At 47.7% G+C, this 14,749-nt stretch overlaps 4 protein-coding genes across 4 annotated transcripts; 2 read left to right on the forward strand and 2 right to left on the reverse strand.

Moving 5' to 3' along the window:
• Positions 1-67: 67 nt before the first annotated feature.
• LOC108121232 (sodium/potassium-transporting ATPase subunit alpha) lies at positions 68-2,964 on the reverse strand. The gene is made up of 6 exons (XM_017235200.3): positions 2,740-2,964; positions 1,112-2,686; positions 966-1,057; positions 737-911; positions 448-680; positions 68-388 (listed from the first exon to the last, which is right to left on the reverse strand). The coding sequence occupies exons 1-6, from the start codon at positions 2,911-2,913 to the stop codon at positions 262-264; spliced, it is 2,376 nt and encodes a 791-aa protein (XP_017090689.1). The 5' UTR covers positions 2,914-2,964; the 3' UTR covers positions 68-261.
• A 2-nt stretch (positions 2,965-2,966) lies between these two features.
• Positions 2,967-3,862, reverse strand: LOC108121238 (sodium/potassium-transporting ATPase subunit alpha-A). The gene is made up of 2 exons (XM_017235209.3): positions 3,629-3,862; positions 2,967-3,562 (listed from the first exon to the last, which is right to left on the reverse strand). The coding sequence occupies exons 1-2, from the start codon at positions 3,818-3,820 to the stop codon at positions 3,008-3,010; spliced, it is 747 nt and encodes a 248-aa protein (XP_017090698.2). The 5' UTR covers positions 3,821-3,862; the 3' UTR covers positions 2,967-3,007.
• Positions 3,863-4,982: 1,120 nt separating this feature from the next.
• Positions 4,983-9,843, forward strand: LOC108121311 (5-oxoprolinase-like). Its single transcript, XM_017235350.3, has 6 exons — positions 4,983-5,480; positions 5,544-5,856; positions 6,432-7,194; positions 7,256-8,271; positions 8,330-9,530; positions 9,590-9,843. Exons 1-6 carry the CDS (start codon positions 5,036-5,038, stop codon positions 9,737-9,739), a joined length of 3,888 nt encoding a protein of 1,295 aa, XP_017090839.2. The 5' UTR covers positions 4,983-5,035; the 3' UTR covers positions 9,740-9,843.
• Positions 9,844-9,952: 109 nt separating this feature from the next.
• On the forward strand, positions 9,953-14,494 carry LOC108121215 (5-oxoprolinase-like). Its single transcript, XM_017235182.3, has 6 exons — positions 9,953-10,645; positions 10,698-11,010; positions 11,126-11,888; positions 11,950-12,977; positions 13,034-14,234; positions 14,294-14,494. Exons 1-6 carry the CDS (start codon positions 9,988-9,990, stop codon positions 14,363-14,365), a joined length of 4,035 nt encoding a protein of 1,344 aa, XP_017090671.3. The 5' UTR covers positions 9,953-9,987; the 3' UTR covers positions 14,366-14,494.
• Positions 14,495-14,749: the final 255 nt, after the last annotated feature.

Genomic DNA, 14,749 nt, shown 5'->3' on the forward strand with positions numbered 1-14,749 from the left:
CTTCGAGCTATTCACAAATAAAATGCAATATTTTAAAAATAAAGACTTTTAAGGACTTTTTTCTGGGGTGGATAAAAACTTTATGGCGGCATAAAAAAATCATAGGAATATGCACTCTCCGCAGACTGAATATCACTATTATTTTCAGGAGTGCTGAGATTTTTTATTCCTAACCAGGGCTTTACGAGCCACACAATGTCAGAGGTATGGATTATAAAAAGTTTACGGCTAAAGTCACACATTTTAGCAAAAGTCCTTTACTCAGTAGTTCGTCAAAGTTGCCAGCCAACTCTCCGGAAACATCCTTAAAAAGTATCGGCGAGAAGCCTCAATCACAATCAATAAAGTAGCAAACGGCCAGATGGTCCAAAAGAAGAACATGAGCCAACTGGAATATAGAAAGTCATTTGTAATATAAGTACTATAGTCCTTTGATGCAAAACAGACCTATCGATCTGTGCCAAACAAAAGAAATCAGGTAGTTCCACGGTATTAAAAAAGATGATGAGTCCTATGAGGAACAAGAAGGCCACATTTAACGCCATGTTGTCGAAGCCATGTGTCAGTACATTGGCACGAGCTGTCTTGGACAGCAATAGATTGAAGGATTGCATCATGATGAGGCACGTCAGGACTACGATACCCACTTGATTGTCAAGCTTCATGCGACTGGCATAATTCTGCAAAATATCACATAGTATTGTAGTCATGAAGACGTAGTTTCCGTTTAATTTACCCATTCCTGGCCATAAGTATCGATGATATCATCCACACTCGGGTCATACCACCTGTAGTTTAGGCCGTATAACGACTTGGGTATGAATCCCCGATGGGCCATGTATTTAAAGTACAGGATAAAAACAGCTGCGGCTTCAATAGGTCCCACCAAAATATGTGTTACAAATAGTAGTCTAAAGTTTAGATTTAAAAAATAAAGTGTTATTCTTTTAGTATCAACAACTTACCGTCTATTGACTAAATAGTCATCGTAGACCTTGGGCTTTTGCATCATCAGATGCTCTTCAGCATACTCCAGAATGAGGGAAGCGGCCGGGATCTACCAAAAAGGATATTAGATTGCAAGGACTCTCATATCAATCACCATGCTTACCAAATTCACAATAAATTGTATAATAAAGACGGACATGACGCGAATCCAAAAGGGCAGCTTGATCAGAAAAAAGCTAAAGTGGACCAAAAGGAAGGTCATATTGGTAGAAAGACTGTAGGCCATTGCCTTCTTCATGTTCTCGAACAGCAGGCGACTCAGGGAGATGACACCGACCAAGCTGGCGAAGGAGCCGTCCCTCAGGATGGCATCGGCCCCAGCATCGCAGGTGATGGCTCCTCCAAACTTGGCCACGCCCACATTTGCCCTTTGCAGCACCGGAGTGTGATGGAGACTGTAACCGATTACGGAGACCACAGCGCCCATTCGGTTGCAGGCATCCACAATCATGTAATGCTGATCCACGGTGCAGTTGGCACACACCAAGTCCCGCTGGCTGAGGAGCAGCTGCTCCATCTGCCACTTCTGGTGGTTGGGCTTGAGTCCCACAAATTCCATCATGTCCACTATATCTGTACTGGTATCTATTATGGTCATTCGCGGATCGCTGTGGAAAACGGACATCGTCTCGCCAAGGATTCCCACATCTATGGCCAGGGCTTTGGCATTTTCCGGTCTCTGGCTGGTGACGATGACGATTTTGATGCCAGCCGTGCGGCACCTGCTGACGGCGTTTCTAATGGTACTCCTTGGTGGATAATGGGCGGCTACCATACCCAAAAATCTCAAGTTGAACGTGTCTACAGCCATATAGTCGCGGTACCTGGAATCCGTATCCCTAGCACCTCCGTGTATTAGTGAAAAGCGACGGACTTCCACCTCCCGGTCTATGTCCCTATAGGCAAATGCCCGGACATGACGTCCCGACTCCACGAGACTATCCGACAAATTGGAGATGATGTCGTACATCACAGTGTCCAGCTGCAGCTCCTGGTCGTCAACGATGATGCTGGAGCAGCGGCGAAGTACCACGTCGCAGTGACCCTTCATCAGCAGAATGAGCTTGGGCTGGCCATCCTCATCGACCACCTTGTGCACCGTCACGTGCAGGCGTTCCGAGTCTGGGTATAGCTTGCTGGCCACCTTTTCGTAGTCCCGACGAAGCTTATCGATATCCGATATGAATTGCATGCCGTATCTGAGCAGGGTCATGTCGAACATATTCCCATACAGCAGTCTCTTGAGCTTGGGCACTCCAATCTGACCCGGGGTGACATAGGCATCGTTGCAAAGGATCAAAGCCTTGATCAGTTCATCGAACGGATCACCCATGTCGTCGATATTTGGTTCGTCGCTGCTCACCAGTACCATGTTCACGAAGATCTCCGTAACGCGCATCTGGCGGCGGGTCAATGTCCCAATATTATCGCTAACGATTACCGTGGTGAGGCCCACTGTGCTGGCAGTATGCAGGTTCTGCACTAAGCACTGCCTCTTCAACATTCGATTCTTGGTGTACCACAGGCCCCACCACAGCAGCGGAGGCAAAAAAAGTGGCATTAAGGCCAGCAGCAGGGACAGACTCACCTGTAGTCCCATCTGGACGGCATTAAACGAAATGGTGTAGAAGATCGTGGTTATACACACAACTACCACCAGGATCATATAGTAGCTGAACTAATAGGAGAGTTTAAAAAGGAAGTATTTTAATTAATATCTCCGCATCCTACCTGTCGTAGATGCTTTGCCACTCGTGTAGTGGGACGTTTTTGAAAGCTCAGCTCCGCCATCCTGCCGACATCCGTGTCCTTTCCACAAGCGATGGCCACTCCATAGGCATATCCTTTCATGGCATGGCTGCAGGCTAAGCCCACATTGTGAGCCTCCCATTTTGATGACGGCATTTCTGAGGAAGTTTTAACATTAAGGACTACCGGCTTGACACAAGAATCAATGGTTTTGTTTTAATTTATTTTATTTAAAATTTGAATATACAATTTAATAAATTTGCGTTGAGTACCGCGACTGGCGGCCATCGATTGACAAAGGAATAATCTGAAAAGGATCCGTATACCCGGTCAAGGCCACATTATTGACCTCCAAGCCGAAACAGTTGAAGAATCGCAAATCGGCGGGAAGGCGCTGTCCATAACTGATCGGCACGATGTCGCCCATGACCACCTTCTCGGTGAGAATGATCTCCTTTTCGCCATCCCGTATCACGGTGCAATACCTGGGAACTAAATCCTCGAAGGCCGTGACCAAGGGTTCGGTATCGATTTCCTGCAACTTTTGCAAATATCCATAAAGAACAAAAGTGAAGAAGAGTATGCAACTGGTTGCTAAATATTCAAAACAACCGTCAGTGGAATTTTTTTTCAACCAAATAAAGAGGATGAAACAGGCTATGGCACTCAGGAGCAGTAGTACGCCGTATATGCTGAAACAGTGTCTGGCCAATTTCAAAATGTATGGAGTATGTTTGGTTTTAATCGGCAGAGCATTCTGGCCATTACGGGCCAGCTTCATCCTGGCAGCATCGTCAGTCAGGCCCTGTGGTTACCAATTGATATATGTAGCTGCTTGATTTTTAAAACAATCAATAGCACTGATAATTACCCGAACCGTATTCGTTTCCAATCTGGAACAGAGCTCCCGAAAGGGCCAGATGTGAAGGTAATCGGCATAATACTCCAGCCAGAGTTCATTCTCCGTTGGTATCGGCCTTTGATTCGGCTTTGACCTTTTGCTGTTGTACCAGTTCCAGTAATGTTTCCTCAGACGTTTTCGAAATTTCGTCCACAATTTCATGTCTACGGGAAACTCTAGGCAATTTGTGTGAAACTGTGTTTTCGGCTTGTTGAACATCACAGAGCACCCAGCACAGAGAACCAAGCCAATGGTCGTAAAAGTGCCATCAATGTTCGCGCATAAACTCCGCCGCCTACACCCGGCGCCTGTCACTTGTGGTACGGAGTGGAGGTCCTGTCGAGCCTCAGGACACGGGCATTAGGAGTCGTAACGGTGGCAAGAAACAATCTGAACGTTTCCACTGGGAATAGCAATCGCCATTGCAATCGCATATCGACAACCCGGATTGATACGGCCGAGTTTGGCAAACAATTGCGCCCCAAAGGACGATACTCCCAATACTGATACTGGATACTGGCACTGTCTTGACTTACTGCCCTGCCTCAGTGTGTATTTTGCCAGGAAAACGGAATGCGCTCTTTATGGCCTCGTTTAATAAGTCATCAAATTTCATTGCTGTGAAGTAAAAAACAGATAAAACATGCATTTGCATATATTTATGGGTTGCGGGTCCCATCAATGAATCGGGAAATTTGAGCATTTCGGTTCAATAGGTTGGGTGGGTCAAACTATCTGAGGGGTTCACTGGCTGGATGCCACACAGAATTATGTCAGACAAGTGCTTGGTTTGTGGCAATATTGTAAAAATAAGCCAGAGCGCAGGGACATTTGCGAAATTAAAGCATTAAATTCGACATTTATTGGTGAAATCGAATAAATGACAAAGGAATTAATTTAGCTGAATAAACTCTCGATTTATGTGCGAAATATTATTTTATGCTTCGTGAAATTGCATAAATTTACAATTAAAAACCAATCTAATAAAGAGAAAATGAAAATATTTCAAAAATTAATCATTTTTATCATTTTTGTGTGAAAGCTTTAAAGTAATTTAAGGAAAGAAAGGTCAATATACTATGAATTATTATGAATGGTATTATGAATTATGTAGATTATTTCTTAGATGTACAAATTTTAGATCGTTTCCTATTTAAAGAGCGAGCTTGCACGCTCAAACTGAGAAGAATTCTTTAACAGCTGATCACAACAATTCTTCTCACAAGCTAAGAAAGCTGTAAGAGCTCTCAGAGCCGAAAGCTTTGAAGAGAACATAGAATATAGAATCGTCTACCTGATGTATATAAACGACATGTGGCACTTGTTTGCCATTCAGTCTCTCGCCCTCCGGAACAAAGGAAAACTACCCAAGAAATAATGTCCGGAAACAAATACTGCTTTGCCATCGACCGCGGCGGCACCTTCACCGATGTCCTGTGCATTTGTCCCGGCGGCAAGGTCCGCACCATGAAACTTCTCTCCGAGGATCCAGGACGCTACAGCGATGCTCCTCGCGAAGGCATACGCCGCATTCTTAAGGAGGAGACTGGTGAGGATCTGGCGGCCAGTGGCCTGGTGGACACCTCAAAGATTGGTTGGGTGCGCATGGGCACAACAGTGGCCACCAACGCTCTGCTGGAACGAAAGGGAGATCCGGTGGTATTGGTAGTCAACAGTGGCTTCCGAGACCTCCTCTACATTGGCAACCAGGCGCGTCCCAAAATCTTTGATCTGAACATCCGAAAGCCGGCGAATCTCTACCAGTCGGTGGTGGAAGTGGATTGCCGTATTGTTCCAGAGCAGAAGGAACGCTGTCAACTGGGTAAGAATATATATTTCCCCGCCTGAAATCGCAGTCCATCGCTTACATAAATCAATTCTTCAGATCAAAGCTGGAAGCTTCTAGAGGGAGTGGCCGGCACCAAGTATTTGGAGGTGCGTCCCGTGGATGAGACAGCGGTACGTGCTTCCCTTGCAGCTGCCCGGGAGCAGGGTGTCTCCTCCGTGGCCGTGGTCTTGGCCCACAGCTATGCCTGTCCGGAGCATGAGCTCCGGGTGGGCGCCATTGCCCGGGAACTGGGCTTCAGCCATGTGACACTCTCCCACCAGGCCATGCCCATGTGCCGGGTGGTGGCCCGCGGATACACCGGCTGTGCTGAGGCCTACCTGACTCCCCATGTGGATCGGTACCTGGCCAGGTGAGTCTGGTGCATCTAATCTGGGTTTGTAAATTAACAGAATGAGTTAGCTATATTTTAATGGGGCAAAGAAAAGAGTTATAGTCTAGGCGGGGAAAAGCGTCATAAAGATAAGTTAGGAGTCGGTATAAAAATTAGATTAGAAACCAAACAAAACAAACATTCAAAGCTGAGATCCCCCATAGAATTGCGTAATATAAACATAGTGAGAATAACAACGTGTTATTTAAAAAAGGTATGAGGAACTTGGGATACTTAGTAGTCCATGTTACTTGTAGTTATAATTAGAAGTCTTGGTGAAACATCTTCAACTCTATCTCATAGGAACAATAGGATCACTTCTCTCCTGAATTATAAAAGGTGTTGAAAAGTTATACTGTAGTTTATGAGTTGTGAGTGTGGTTTCAAAGCCCCCAACTATCTAATCATCATATACCCAAAGTTCTCCAACAACTGGAGGGTATACCAACAAATTCACACTCTCACTGATTGCCTTGTCATCTACAGTGGTGGTCTGAATAATACGAAAGCCCAAAACTTGATTAAAATCTTTTTCCCTTTTCATACTTATCTAGTTTTAAATCCGGTTTCGATAAGCAACTAGAAGGAGTGGATGTTCTGTTCATGCAGTCGGATGGAGGCCTCACCAACATGGAGAACTTCAGGGGAGCCCGTGCCATCCTTTCGGGCCCAGCTGGGGGCGTAGTGGGCTACGCTCTAACCGGAGCTCGGGAAACGAAGCTACCCCTCATCGGTTTCGATATGGGTGGTACTTCCACGGATGTTTCTCGGTATGCAGGAAGCTATGAGCATGTCATTGAGAGCACCACCGCTGGAGTGACCATTCAAGCTCCTCAGCTGGACATCAATACCGTGGCAGCTGGTGGTGGATCACGGCTTTTCTTCCGTTCTGGAATATTCGTGGTCGGTCCGGAGTCGGCGGGCTCTCATCCAGGTCCCGCCTGCTATAAGAAAGGAGGTCCTCTAACAGTCACAGACGCCAATCTTATACTCGGTCGTATCCTGCCTCAGTATTTCCCCAAGATCTTTGGGCCAAAGGAGAACGAGCCCCTGGATCATGAGATTGCGAAGAGCAAGTTCGTCGAGTTGCAGAAGGAGATCAACGACCACTTGAAAGCCTCTGGAGATGGACGAGTTTTGAGCATTGAGGAGGTGGCACTGGGCTTTGTCCGAGTGGCTAACGAAACCATGTGCCGGCCTATTCGGGCTCTAACCCAGTCCAGAGGCTTAGACACTGCAAACCATGTGCTTTCCTGCTTTGGAGGTGCCGGTGGGCAGCATGCCTGTGCCATTGCCCGCAATTTGGGAATTGCTAAGGTGAGCTCGGATAAGATATTTTGTGATCCTTATTTATTAACTTTATTTCACCATTTACCAGGTTGTTATTCATAAGTACGCTGGCATTCTCTCCGCCTATGGAATGGCTCTGGCCGATGTGGTTCAGGAGCTGCAGGAACCCAGTGGTCTGGAGTTCAGTGATTCAAATGGCCAGCAACTGATGGAGCGTTTGGATGCTCTCTCGCAACAATGTCATGCCAAGTTGGCCGATCAGGGATTCCGTAACATTGAGCTGGAGCCTTTCCTTCACCTCCGTTATGAGGGTACGGATGGAGCTCTGATGTGTGCTCCCTCAGGCGGAAAGCAATCCTCATCCGCTTCGTCTGCTCTTTTGTCTGCCTATGGAGATTTCCATGCCACTTTCCTGGAGCGATACCGGACTGAGTTCGGATTTGTTTTACAAAACAGACGAATCATTGTGGATGACATTCGTATACGAGGATTAGGCAAGAATGACACCCCTCCAGAGGCACGGGTGCAGAGTGCCCCGGATTCCTCAAAGCCAGCTGAAGAAGGAACTACTCACATCCACTTCGACGAAGGAAGCTTCAATGCTCCCATATATCTGACCAAGAACTTGCTGGCTGGACACAAGATAGCCGGACCAGCAGTGTTGATTGATCAACTTTCCACTATTGTTGTGGAGCCAGAGTGCGGTGTCGAAGTAACTCCATTTGGAGATCTCATCATGGATGTCAAAACTGGAGGAAAGCATGGCATTAATGCAGAGCTAGATCCTGTGCACTTGAGCATCTTTAGCCATCGTTTTATGAGCATTGCGGAGCAGATGGGCCGTGTCCTGCAAAGGACTTCCATCTCAACTAATATTAAAGAGCGGTTGGACTTCTCCTGCGCTCTCTTCGGCCCGGATGGCGGTTTGGTAAGCAATGCTCCTCACATTCCTGTTCATCTGGGAGCCATGCAGGAAACTGTTCAGTATCAGTTGAAAGTGCGCGGAGACTCCTTGAAGAATGGAGATGTTATTCTGGCCAATCATCCTTCGGCTGGTGGTTCTCACCTGCCTGACTTGACTGTCATTACTCCAGTCTTTTATGAGTAAGTAATCTGTAATTACACTAGAGAAATATATTTAATTCTCGAATTGTCTTTTTAGAAACAACCCACGCCCTGTCTTCTTTGTGGCCTCTCGCGGTCACCATGCTGATATTGGTGGCATTACTCCTGGGTCCATGCCACCACACTCTACATCCCTGGCTCAAGAGGGAGCCGCTTTCAAGTCCTTTCTTATCGTAGAGAATGGACTGTTCCAAGAGAAGCAAATCATAGAGCGCCTGACCACACCCACTGATGCCAAGGGAGCCGTCGGTACCAGGAACTTAAGCGACAATCTTTCCGATCTGAAGGCCCAGATAGCTGCCAATCATAAGGGAATCCAGCTGGTGGCAGAACTGATCGACAGCTATGGATTAGATGTGGTTCAGGCTTATATGTCGCACATCCAGAAGAATGCTGAGTTGGCGGTGCGGGACATGCTGCGTCAGATTGGTCGGGACACCCAGGAACGCACTGGATCGACTGTGTTGGAAGCCCAAGAGTTCATGGATGACGGATCACCCATTACCCTGAAGGTTACTATCGATGCGGAGCAAGGTTCGGCACTATGCGACTTTACAGGTTCCGGAGTGGAAGTTTGGGGCAATTGTAATGCCCCCAGGGCCATTACTTTATCGGCCTTAATATACTGCCTGCGATGCATGGTGGGTCATGATGTGCCTCTTAATCAGGGTTGCCTGGCGCCCATTCAAGTTATCATTCCCAAGAACTCTATCCTGGATCCCTCCGAGGGGGCTGCCGTTGTTGGGGGGAATGTCCAGACCTCCCAGCGCATTGTCGACACAGTGCTGAAGGCATTTGGAGTGTGTGCCGCCTCCCAAGGATGCATGAACAATATTACTATTGGAGATGACACCTGGGGCTACTATGAGACGGTGGCCGGAGGAGCAGGTGCTGGTCCCGGCTGGCACGGAGCTGGTGGGGTTCATACCCATATGACCAACACTCGCATTACCGATCCGGAGATCCTCGAGCTTCGCTATCCCATGATCCTGAAACGATTCTGTCTGCGAACCGACGAATCTGGAGGCCGGGGACAGTTCAACGGTGGCGAGGGCGTGGAGCGTGATCTGCTATTCCGAAAACCAGTGACTCTCTCCGTCCTAACGGAGCGGCGAACCCTTCAACCATATGGGTTAGCCGGAGGGCAGCCTGGAAAAAGTGGACGCAACCTGATTGTGAAACGGGATGGCCGGGTTATTGCCTTGGCTGGAAAAACATGCATTGATGTCGATGCTGGGGTAAGTTTTCGATCCTTTACGATCTCAGTCTGGATTAAACAAAAACCTTTGTTTTTCAGGACACTTTTGCTATGAAAACTCCCGGCGGCGGTGGATTTGGATCAAGCAGCGAATCTAAGGGTTCTGATGGTCTTAACCAGGATAGTACCAAGAGATTTGTTGAGCGTGGAACTGTTTTCAACTATTTGCAGGCCCAAGAATCCGCTTAGATTCCAGTTTTTTCATATATGTTTCTTTTTGTGCCATATTATTTGCAGTATATTTCTGTTTTTTGTTAAAGTCCTCTAAAAGGGAATATTTTATGAAATAAAATGTTTTAATTAAATTAAGCCCACGAAGTTACTTAATCCGCCAGCTGGAGTTGCTTCTCCAATGGGAATCAGCGGTAGTCTAGTTCAAGATTGTGCCACATATCAGGGAGCATGCCGTAAACTTCCTGACATTTACGAGAAACTCTATGAAATTTTTGGAAAATTGTGTTATTGGTTTGTTGAACCTCCAGAGCACAGATCACCGCGGAAAAGTTCCAATGTTGGCTCATAAACTCACAACCCACACCCGAGTATCTCTTGTGGTATGGCGGGTGCTCCTTTCGGGCCCAAATCATAAAAGACATCTTTGCCATTCAGTCTCCCGGCCTCCGGAACAAAAAAAACCTAACCAAGAAATAATGTCCGGAAACAAATACTGCTTTGCCATCGATCGCGGCGGCACCTTCACCGATGTCCTGTGCATTTGTCCCGGCGGCAAGGTCCGCACCATGAAACTGCTCTCCGAGGATCCAGAACGCTACAGCGATGCCCCTCGCGAGGGCATACGCCGAATTCTCAAGGAGGAGACTGATGAGGATCTGGCGGCCAGTGGCCTGGTGGACACCTCGAAGATTGGCTGGGTGCGCATGGGCACAACAGTGGCCACGAACGCTCTGCTGGAACGAAAGGGAGATCCGGTGGTTTTGGTAGTCAACAGTGGCTTCCGAGACCTCCTCTACATTGGCAACCAGGCTCGTCCCAAAATCTTTGATCTAAACATCCGTAAGCCAGCGAATCTCTACCAGTCCGTGGTGGAAGTGGATTGCCGTATTGTTCCAGAGCAGAAGAAACGCTGCCAACTGGGTAAGAATATATATTTCCCAAATATCCACGTTTATGTAAATGAATTCTCCAGATCATAAATGGAAGGTTTTAGAGGGAGTGGCCGGCTCCAAGTATCTAGAGGCGCATCCAGTAGATGAAACAGCTGTACGTGCTTCGCTCGCAGCTGCCCGGGAGCAGGGTGTCTCCTCCGTGGCCGTGGTATTGGCCCACAGCTATTCCTGTCCGGAGCACGAGCTCCGAGTGGGAGCTATTGCACGGGAACTGGGCTTTAGCCATGTGACACTCTCCCACCAGGCTATGCCCATGGTCCGGGTGGTGGCCCGCGGGTACACCGGCTGTGCTGAGGCTTACCTGACGCCACATGTAGACCGCTACCTGGCCAGGTGAGTGAGTATCTCTAATCTGGAATTATAAATTAGCCGGTCCACTCGGTATCGATTTATAAAGATCGTTGCCAAGTTCTACATTATTTCTCCTTTCTATTTCCTACCTATCCAGTTTTAAATCCGGTTTTGATAAGCAACTAGAAGGAGTGGATGTTCTCTTCATGCAGTCGGATGGAGGCCTCATCAACATGGAGAACTTCAGGGGAGCCCGTGCCATCCTATCGGGGCCTGCTGGGGGCGTAGTGGGATACGCTATAACCGGAGCTCGGGAAACCGAGCTGCCCCTCATCGGTTTCGATATGGGTGGTACTTCCACGGATGTTTCTCGGTATGCAGGAAGCTATGAGCATGTCATTGAGAGCACCACCGCTGGAGTGACCATTCAAGCTCCTCAGCTGGACATCAATACCGTGGCAGCTGGTGGTGGATCACGGCTATTTTTCCGTTCTGGAGTTTTTGTGGTCGGTCCGGAGTCGGCGGGCTCTCATCCAGGTCCCGCCTGCTATAAAAAGGGCGGTCCTCTAACAGTCACAGACGCCAATCTTATACTCGGTCGTATCCTGCCTCAGTATTTCCCCAAGATCTTTGGGTCAAAGGAAAACGAGCCCCTGGATCATGAGATTGCCAAGAGCAAGTTCGTCGAGTTGCAGAAGGAGATCAACGACCACTTGAAAGCCTCTGGAGATGGACGAGTTTTGAGCATTGAGGAGGTGGCACTGGGCTTTATCCGAGTGGCCAACGAAACCATGTGCCGGCCTATTCGGGCTTTAACCCAGTCCAGAGGCTTAGACACTGCCAACCATGTGCTTTCCTGCTTTGGAGGTGCCGGTGGGCAGCATGCCTGTGCCATTGCCCGCAATTTGGGAATTGCTAAGGTGAGCTCAGATATGATATTTTGTGATCCTTATTTATTAACTTTATTTCACCATTTACCAGGTTGTTATTCATAAGTACGCTGGCATTCTCTCCGCCTATGGAATGGCTCTGGCCGATGTGGTTCAGGAGCTGCAGGAACCCAGTGGTCTGGAGTTCAGTGATTCAAATGGCCAGCAACTGAAGGAGCGTCTGGATGCTCTCTCGCAACAATGTCATGCCAAGTTGGCGGATCAGGGATTCCGTAACATTGAGCTGGAGCCTTTCCTTCATCTTCGCTATGAGGGTACGGATGGAGCTCTGATGTGTGCCCCTTTAGGGGGAAAGCCATCCGCCGCCGCTGCCACCTCCGCCTCATCTCCGCTTTTGACTGCCTATGGAGATTTTCATGCCACTCTTCTGGAGCGATACCGGACAGAGTACGGATTTGTTTTACAAAACAGGCGCATCATTGTGGATGACATTCGTGTACGAGGATTAGGCAAGAATGAGACACCTCCAGAGGCTAAAGTTCAAAGTGCTAAGGACGGCACGCAGCCAGCTGAAGAAGGAAAAACAAGTATGCACTTTGACGAGGGTAGCTTTGATGCTCCCATTTATTTGACAAAGAACCTGCTAGCTGGGCAGAAGATCTCTGGGCCGGCAGTCTTGATTGATCAGCTCTCTACCATTGTCGTGGAACCGGAATGCGGTATTATGGTTACTCCATTCGGAGATCTCATCATGGATGTCAAAACTGGAGGAAAACATGGCATCAATGCGGAGCTAGATCCCATGCACTTGAGCATCTTTAGTCACCGGTTTATGAGCATCGCCGAACAGATGGGATATGGCCTGCAAAGGACTTCCATCTCAACTAATATTAAAGAGCGGTTGGACTTCTCCTGCGCTCTCTTCGGCCCGGATGGTGGTCTAGTGAGCAATGCTCCTCATATTCCGGTCCACCTGGGTGCCATGCAGGAAACCGTTCAGTATCAGTTGAAAGTGCGGGGAGATTCCCTAAAAAATGGAGATGTTATTCTGGCCAATCATCCTTCCGCTGGTGGTTCCCATCTTCCTGACTTGACTGTCATGACTCCCGTGTTTCATGAGTAATTTTTTTAAATTATTTTTAAGTACATTGCTGTAGCTTACATTGTTTTTTCAGAAAACTCCCACATCCTGTCTTCTTTGTGGCCTCTCGCGGTCATCATGCTGATATTGGTGGCATCACTCCTGGCTCTATGCCACCGCACTCTACGTCTTTAGCTCAAGAGGGTGCCGCTTTCAAGTCCTTCCTACTTGTGGAGAATGGACATTTCCAAGAAAAGCAAATCATAGAGCGCCTGACCACACCTACTGACGCCAAGGGAGCCGTTGGTACCAGGAACTTAAGCGACAATCTTTCCGATCTGAAGGCCCAGATAGCTGCCAATCATAAGGGAATCCAGCTGGTGGCAGAACTGATCGACAGCTATGGATTAGATGTGGTTCAGGCCTACATGTCGCACATCCAGAAGAATGCTGAGTTGGCGGTGCGGGACATGCTGCGTCAGATTGGTCGGGACACCCAGGAACTCACTGGATCGACTGTGTTGGAAGCCCAAGAGTTCATGGATGACGGATCACCCATTACCCTGAAAGTTACCATTGACACAGAGCAGGGATCGGCAATTTGCGACTTTACAGGATCCGGAGTGGAGGTTTGGGGCAATTGCAACGCCCCAAGGGGGATCACTTTGTCAGCCCTGATCTACTGCCTACGATGTATGGTGGGTCATGATGTGCCTCTTAATCAGGGTTGCCTGGCGCCCATAAAAGTTATCATTCCCAAAAACTCAATCTTGGATCCTTCTGAGGGTGCGGCTGTTGTGGGGGGCAATGTCCAGACCTCCCAGCGAGTTGTGGACACAGTGCTGAAGGCATTTGGAGTGTGTGCCGCCTCCCAAGGTTGCATGAACAACATTACCATTGGAGATGACACATGGGGCTACTATGAGACGGTGGCCGGAGGAGCAGGTGCTGGTCCCGGCTGGCATGGAGCTGGTGGGGTTCATACCCATATGACAAACACTCGTATTACCGATCCGGAGATCCTCGAGCTGCGCTATCCCATGATCTTGAAACGATTCTGTCTGAGAACCGACGACTCTGGAGGCCGGGGACAGTTCAACGGTGGCGAGGGCGTGGAGCGTGATCTGCTATTCCGAAAACCAGTGACTCTCTCCGTACTAACGGAGCGGCGTACTCTTCAACCTTATGGCCTAGCCGGAGGACAGCCAGGAAAGAGTGGACGCAACCTGATTGTGAAACGCGACGGCCGGGTTATTGCTTTGGGTGCAAAAACTTGTATTGATGTCGATGGTGGGGTAAGTTTTGACTTCTTTTTCTGTCTTGTTCTGTATTTTAAAAACCTTTGTTTTTTCAGGACACTTTTGCTATGAAAACTCCAGGTGGAGGTGGATTTGGACTAAGCAGTGATTCGGCTAAGGGATCCTAAGAGATGTGTTGAATTGTTTTCTTCTTTTTTTTAATTTTATTTGTTGTTTTGTTTCATAATGGTGTTAGTTCGTCATTTGTTAAAAAACCAAACCGTAAACGGGCATGGAATTATGACAATTTTTATGACAAAACTATTTTTAAAACCAATTAAAATACCCCGCCAAATCGAATTATCGATTGCAGTTACAAGTATGAGAACAGTTTTTTGTTGATGGGAACAGTATATTTAAAATGACACCCTAGGGTATTTAGCGTAAAGTTTGTAGTTTACACTTCTTTAAATATTTCTCTGAAGTTAATCTAGTTGGATTTTATGTCATTTAAAGCGCACTAAACCTGCAAATAATTAATTTATTTTGAATTTCAAAATAAATTCCGCCAG

This window comes from Drosophila bipectinata, chromosome 2R (genome assembly GCF_030179905.1).
Source record: "Drosophila bipectinata strain 14024-0381.07 chromosome 2R, DbipHiC1v2, whole genome shotgun sequence".
Lineage (NCBI taxonomy): Eukaryota > Metazoa > Arthropoda > Insecta > Diptera > Drosophilidae > Drosophila > Drosophila bipectinata.

Excerpts from the sequence above, each read along its gene's own strand:
- LOC108121232 (XM_017235200.3), bottom strand. The coding sequence starts at position 2,913 with ATGCCGTCATCAAAATGGGAGGCTCACAATGTGGGCTTAGCCTGCAGC. Across the intron at positions 912-965 it reads GACTATTTAGTCAATAGACG|ACTACTATTTGTAACACATA; the intron begins GTAAGTTGTTGA and ends TCTAAACTTTAG. Across the intron at positions 389-447 it reads TGTTTGGCACAGATCGATAG|TTGGCTCATGTTCTTCTTTT; the intron begins GTCTGTTTTGCA and ends TCTATATTCCAG.
- LOC108121238 (XM_017235209.3), bottom strand. The coding sequence starts at position 3,820 with ATGAAATTGTGGACGAAATTTCGAAAACGTCTGAGGAAACATTACTGG. Across the intron at positions 3,563-3,628 it reads TGGAAACGAATACGGTTCGG|GGCCTGACTGACGATGCTGC; the intron begins GTAATTATCAGT and ends TGGTAACCACAG.
- LOC108121311 (XM_017235350.3), top strand. The coding sequence starts at position 5,036 with ATGTCCGGAAACAAATACTGCTTTGCCATCGACCGCGGCGGCACCTTC. Across the intron at positions 7,195-7,255 it reads GCAATTTGGGAATTGCTAAG|GTTGTTATTCATAAGTACGC; the intron begins GTGAGCTCGGAT and ends ACCATTTACCAG. Across the intron at positions 9,531-9,589 it reads GCATTGATGTCGATGCTGGG|GACACTTTTGCTATGAAAAC; the intron begins GTAAGTTTTCGA and ends TTTGTTTTTCAG.
- LOC108121215 (XM_017235182.3), top strand. The coding sequence starts at position 9,988 with ATGAAATTTTTGGAAAATTGTGTTATTGGTTTGTTGAACCTCCAGAGC. Across the intron at positions 10,646-10,697 it reads GAAGAAACGCTGCCAACTGG|ATCATAAATGGAAGGTTTTA; the intron begins GTAAGAATATAT and ends TGAATTCTCCAG. Across the intron at positions 12,978-13,033 it reads ATGACTCCCGTGTTTCATGA|AAAACTCCCACATCCTGTCT; the intron begins GTAATTTTTTTA and ends TTGTTTTTTCAG.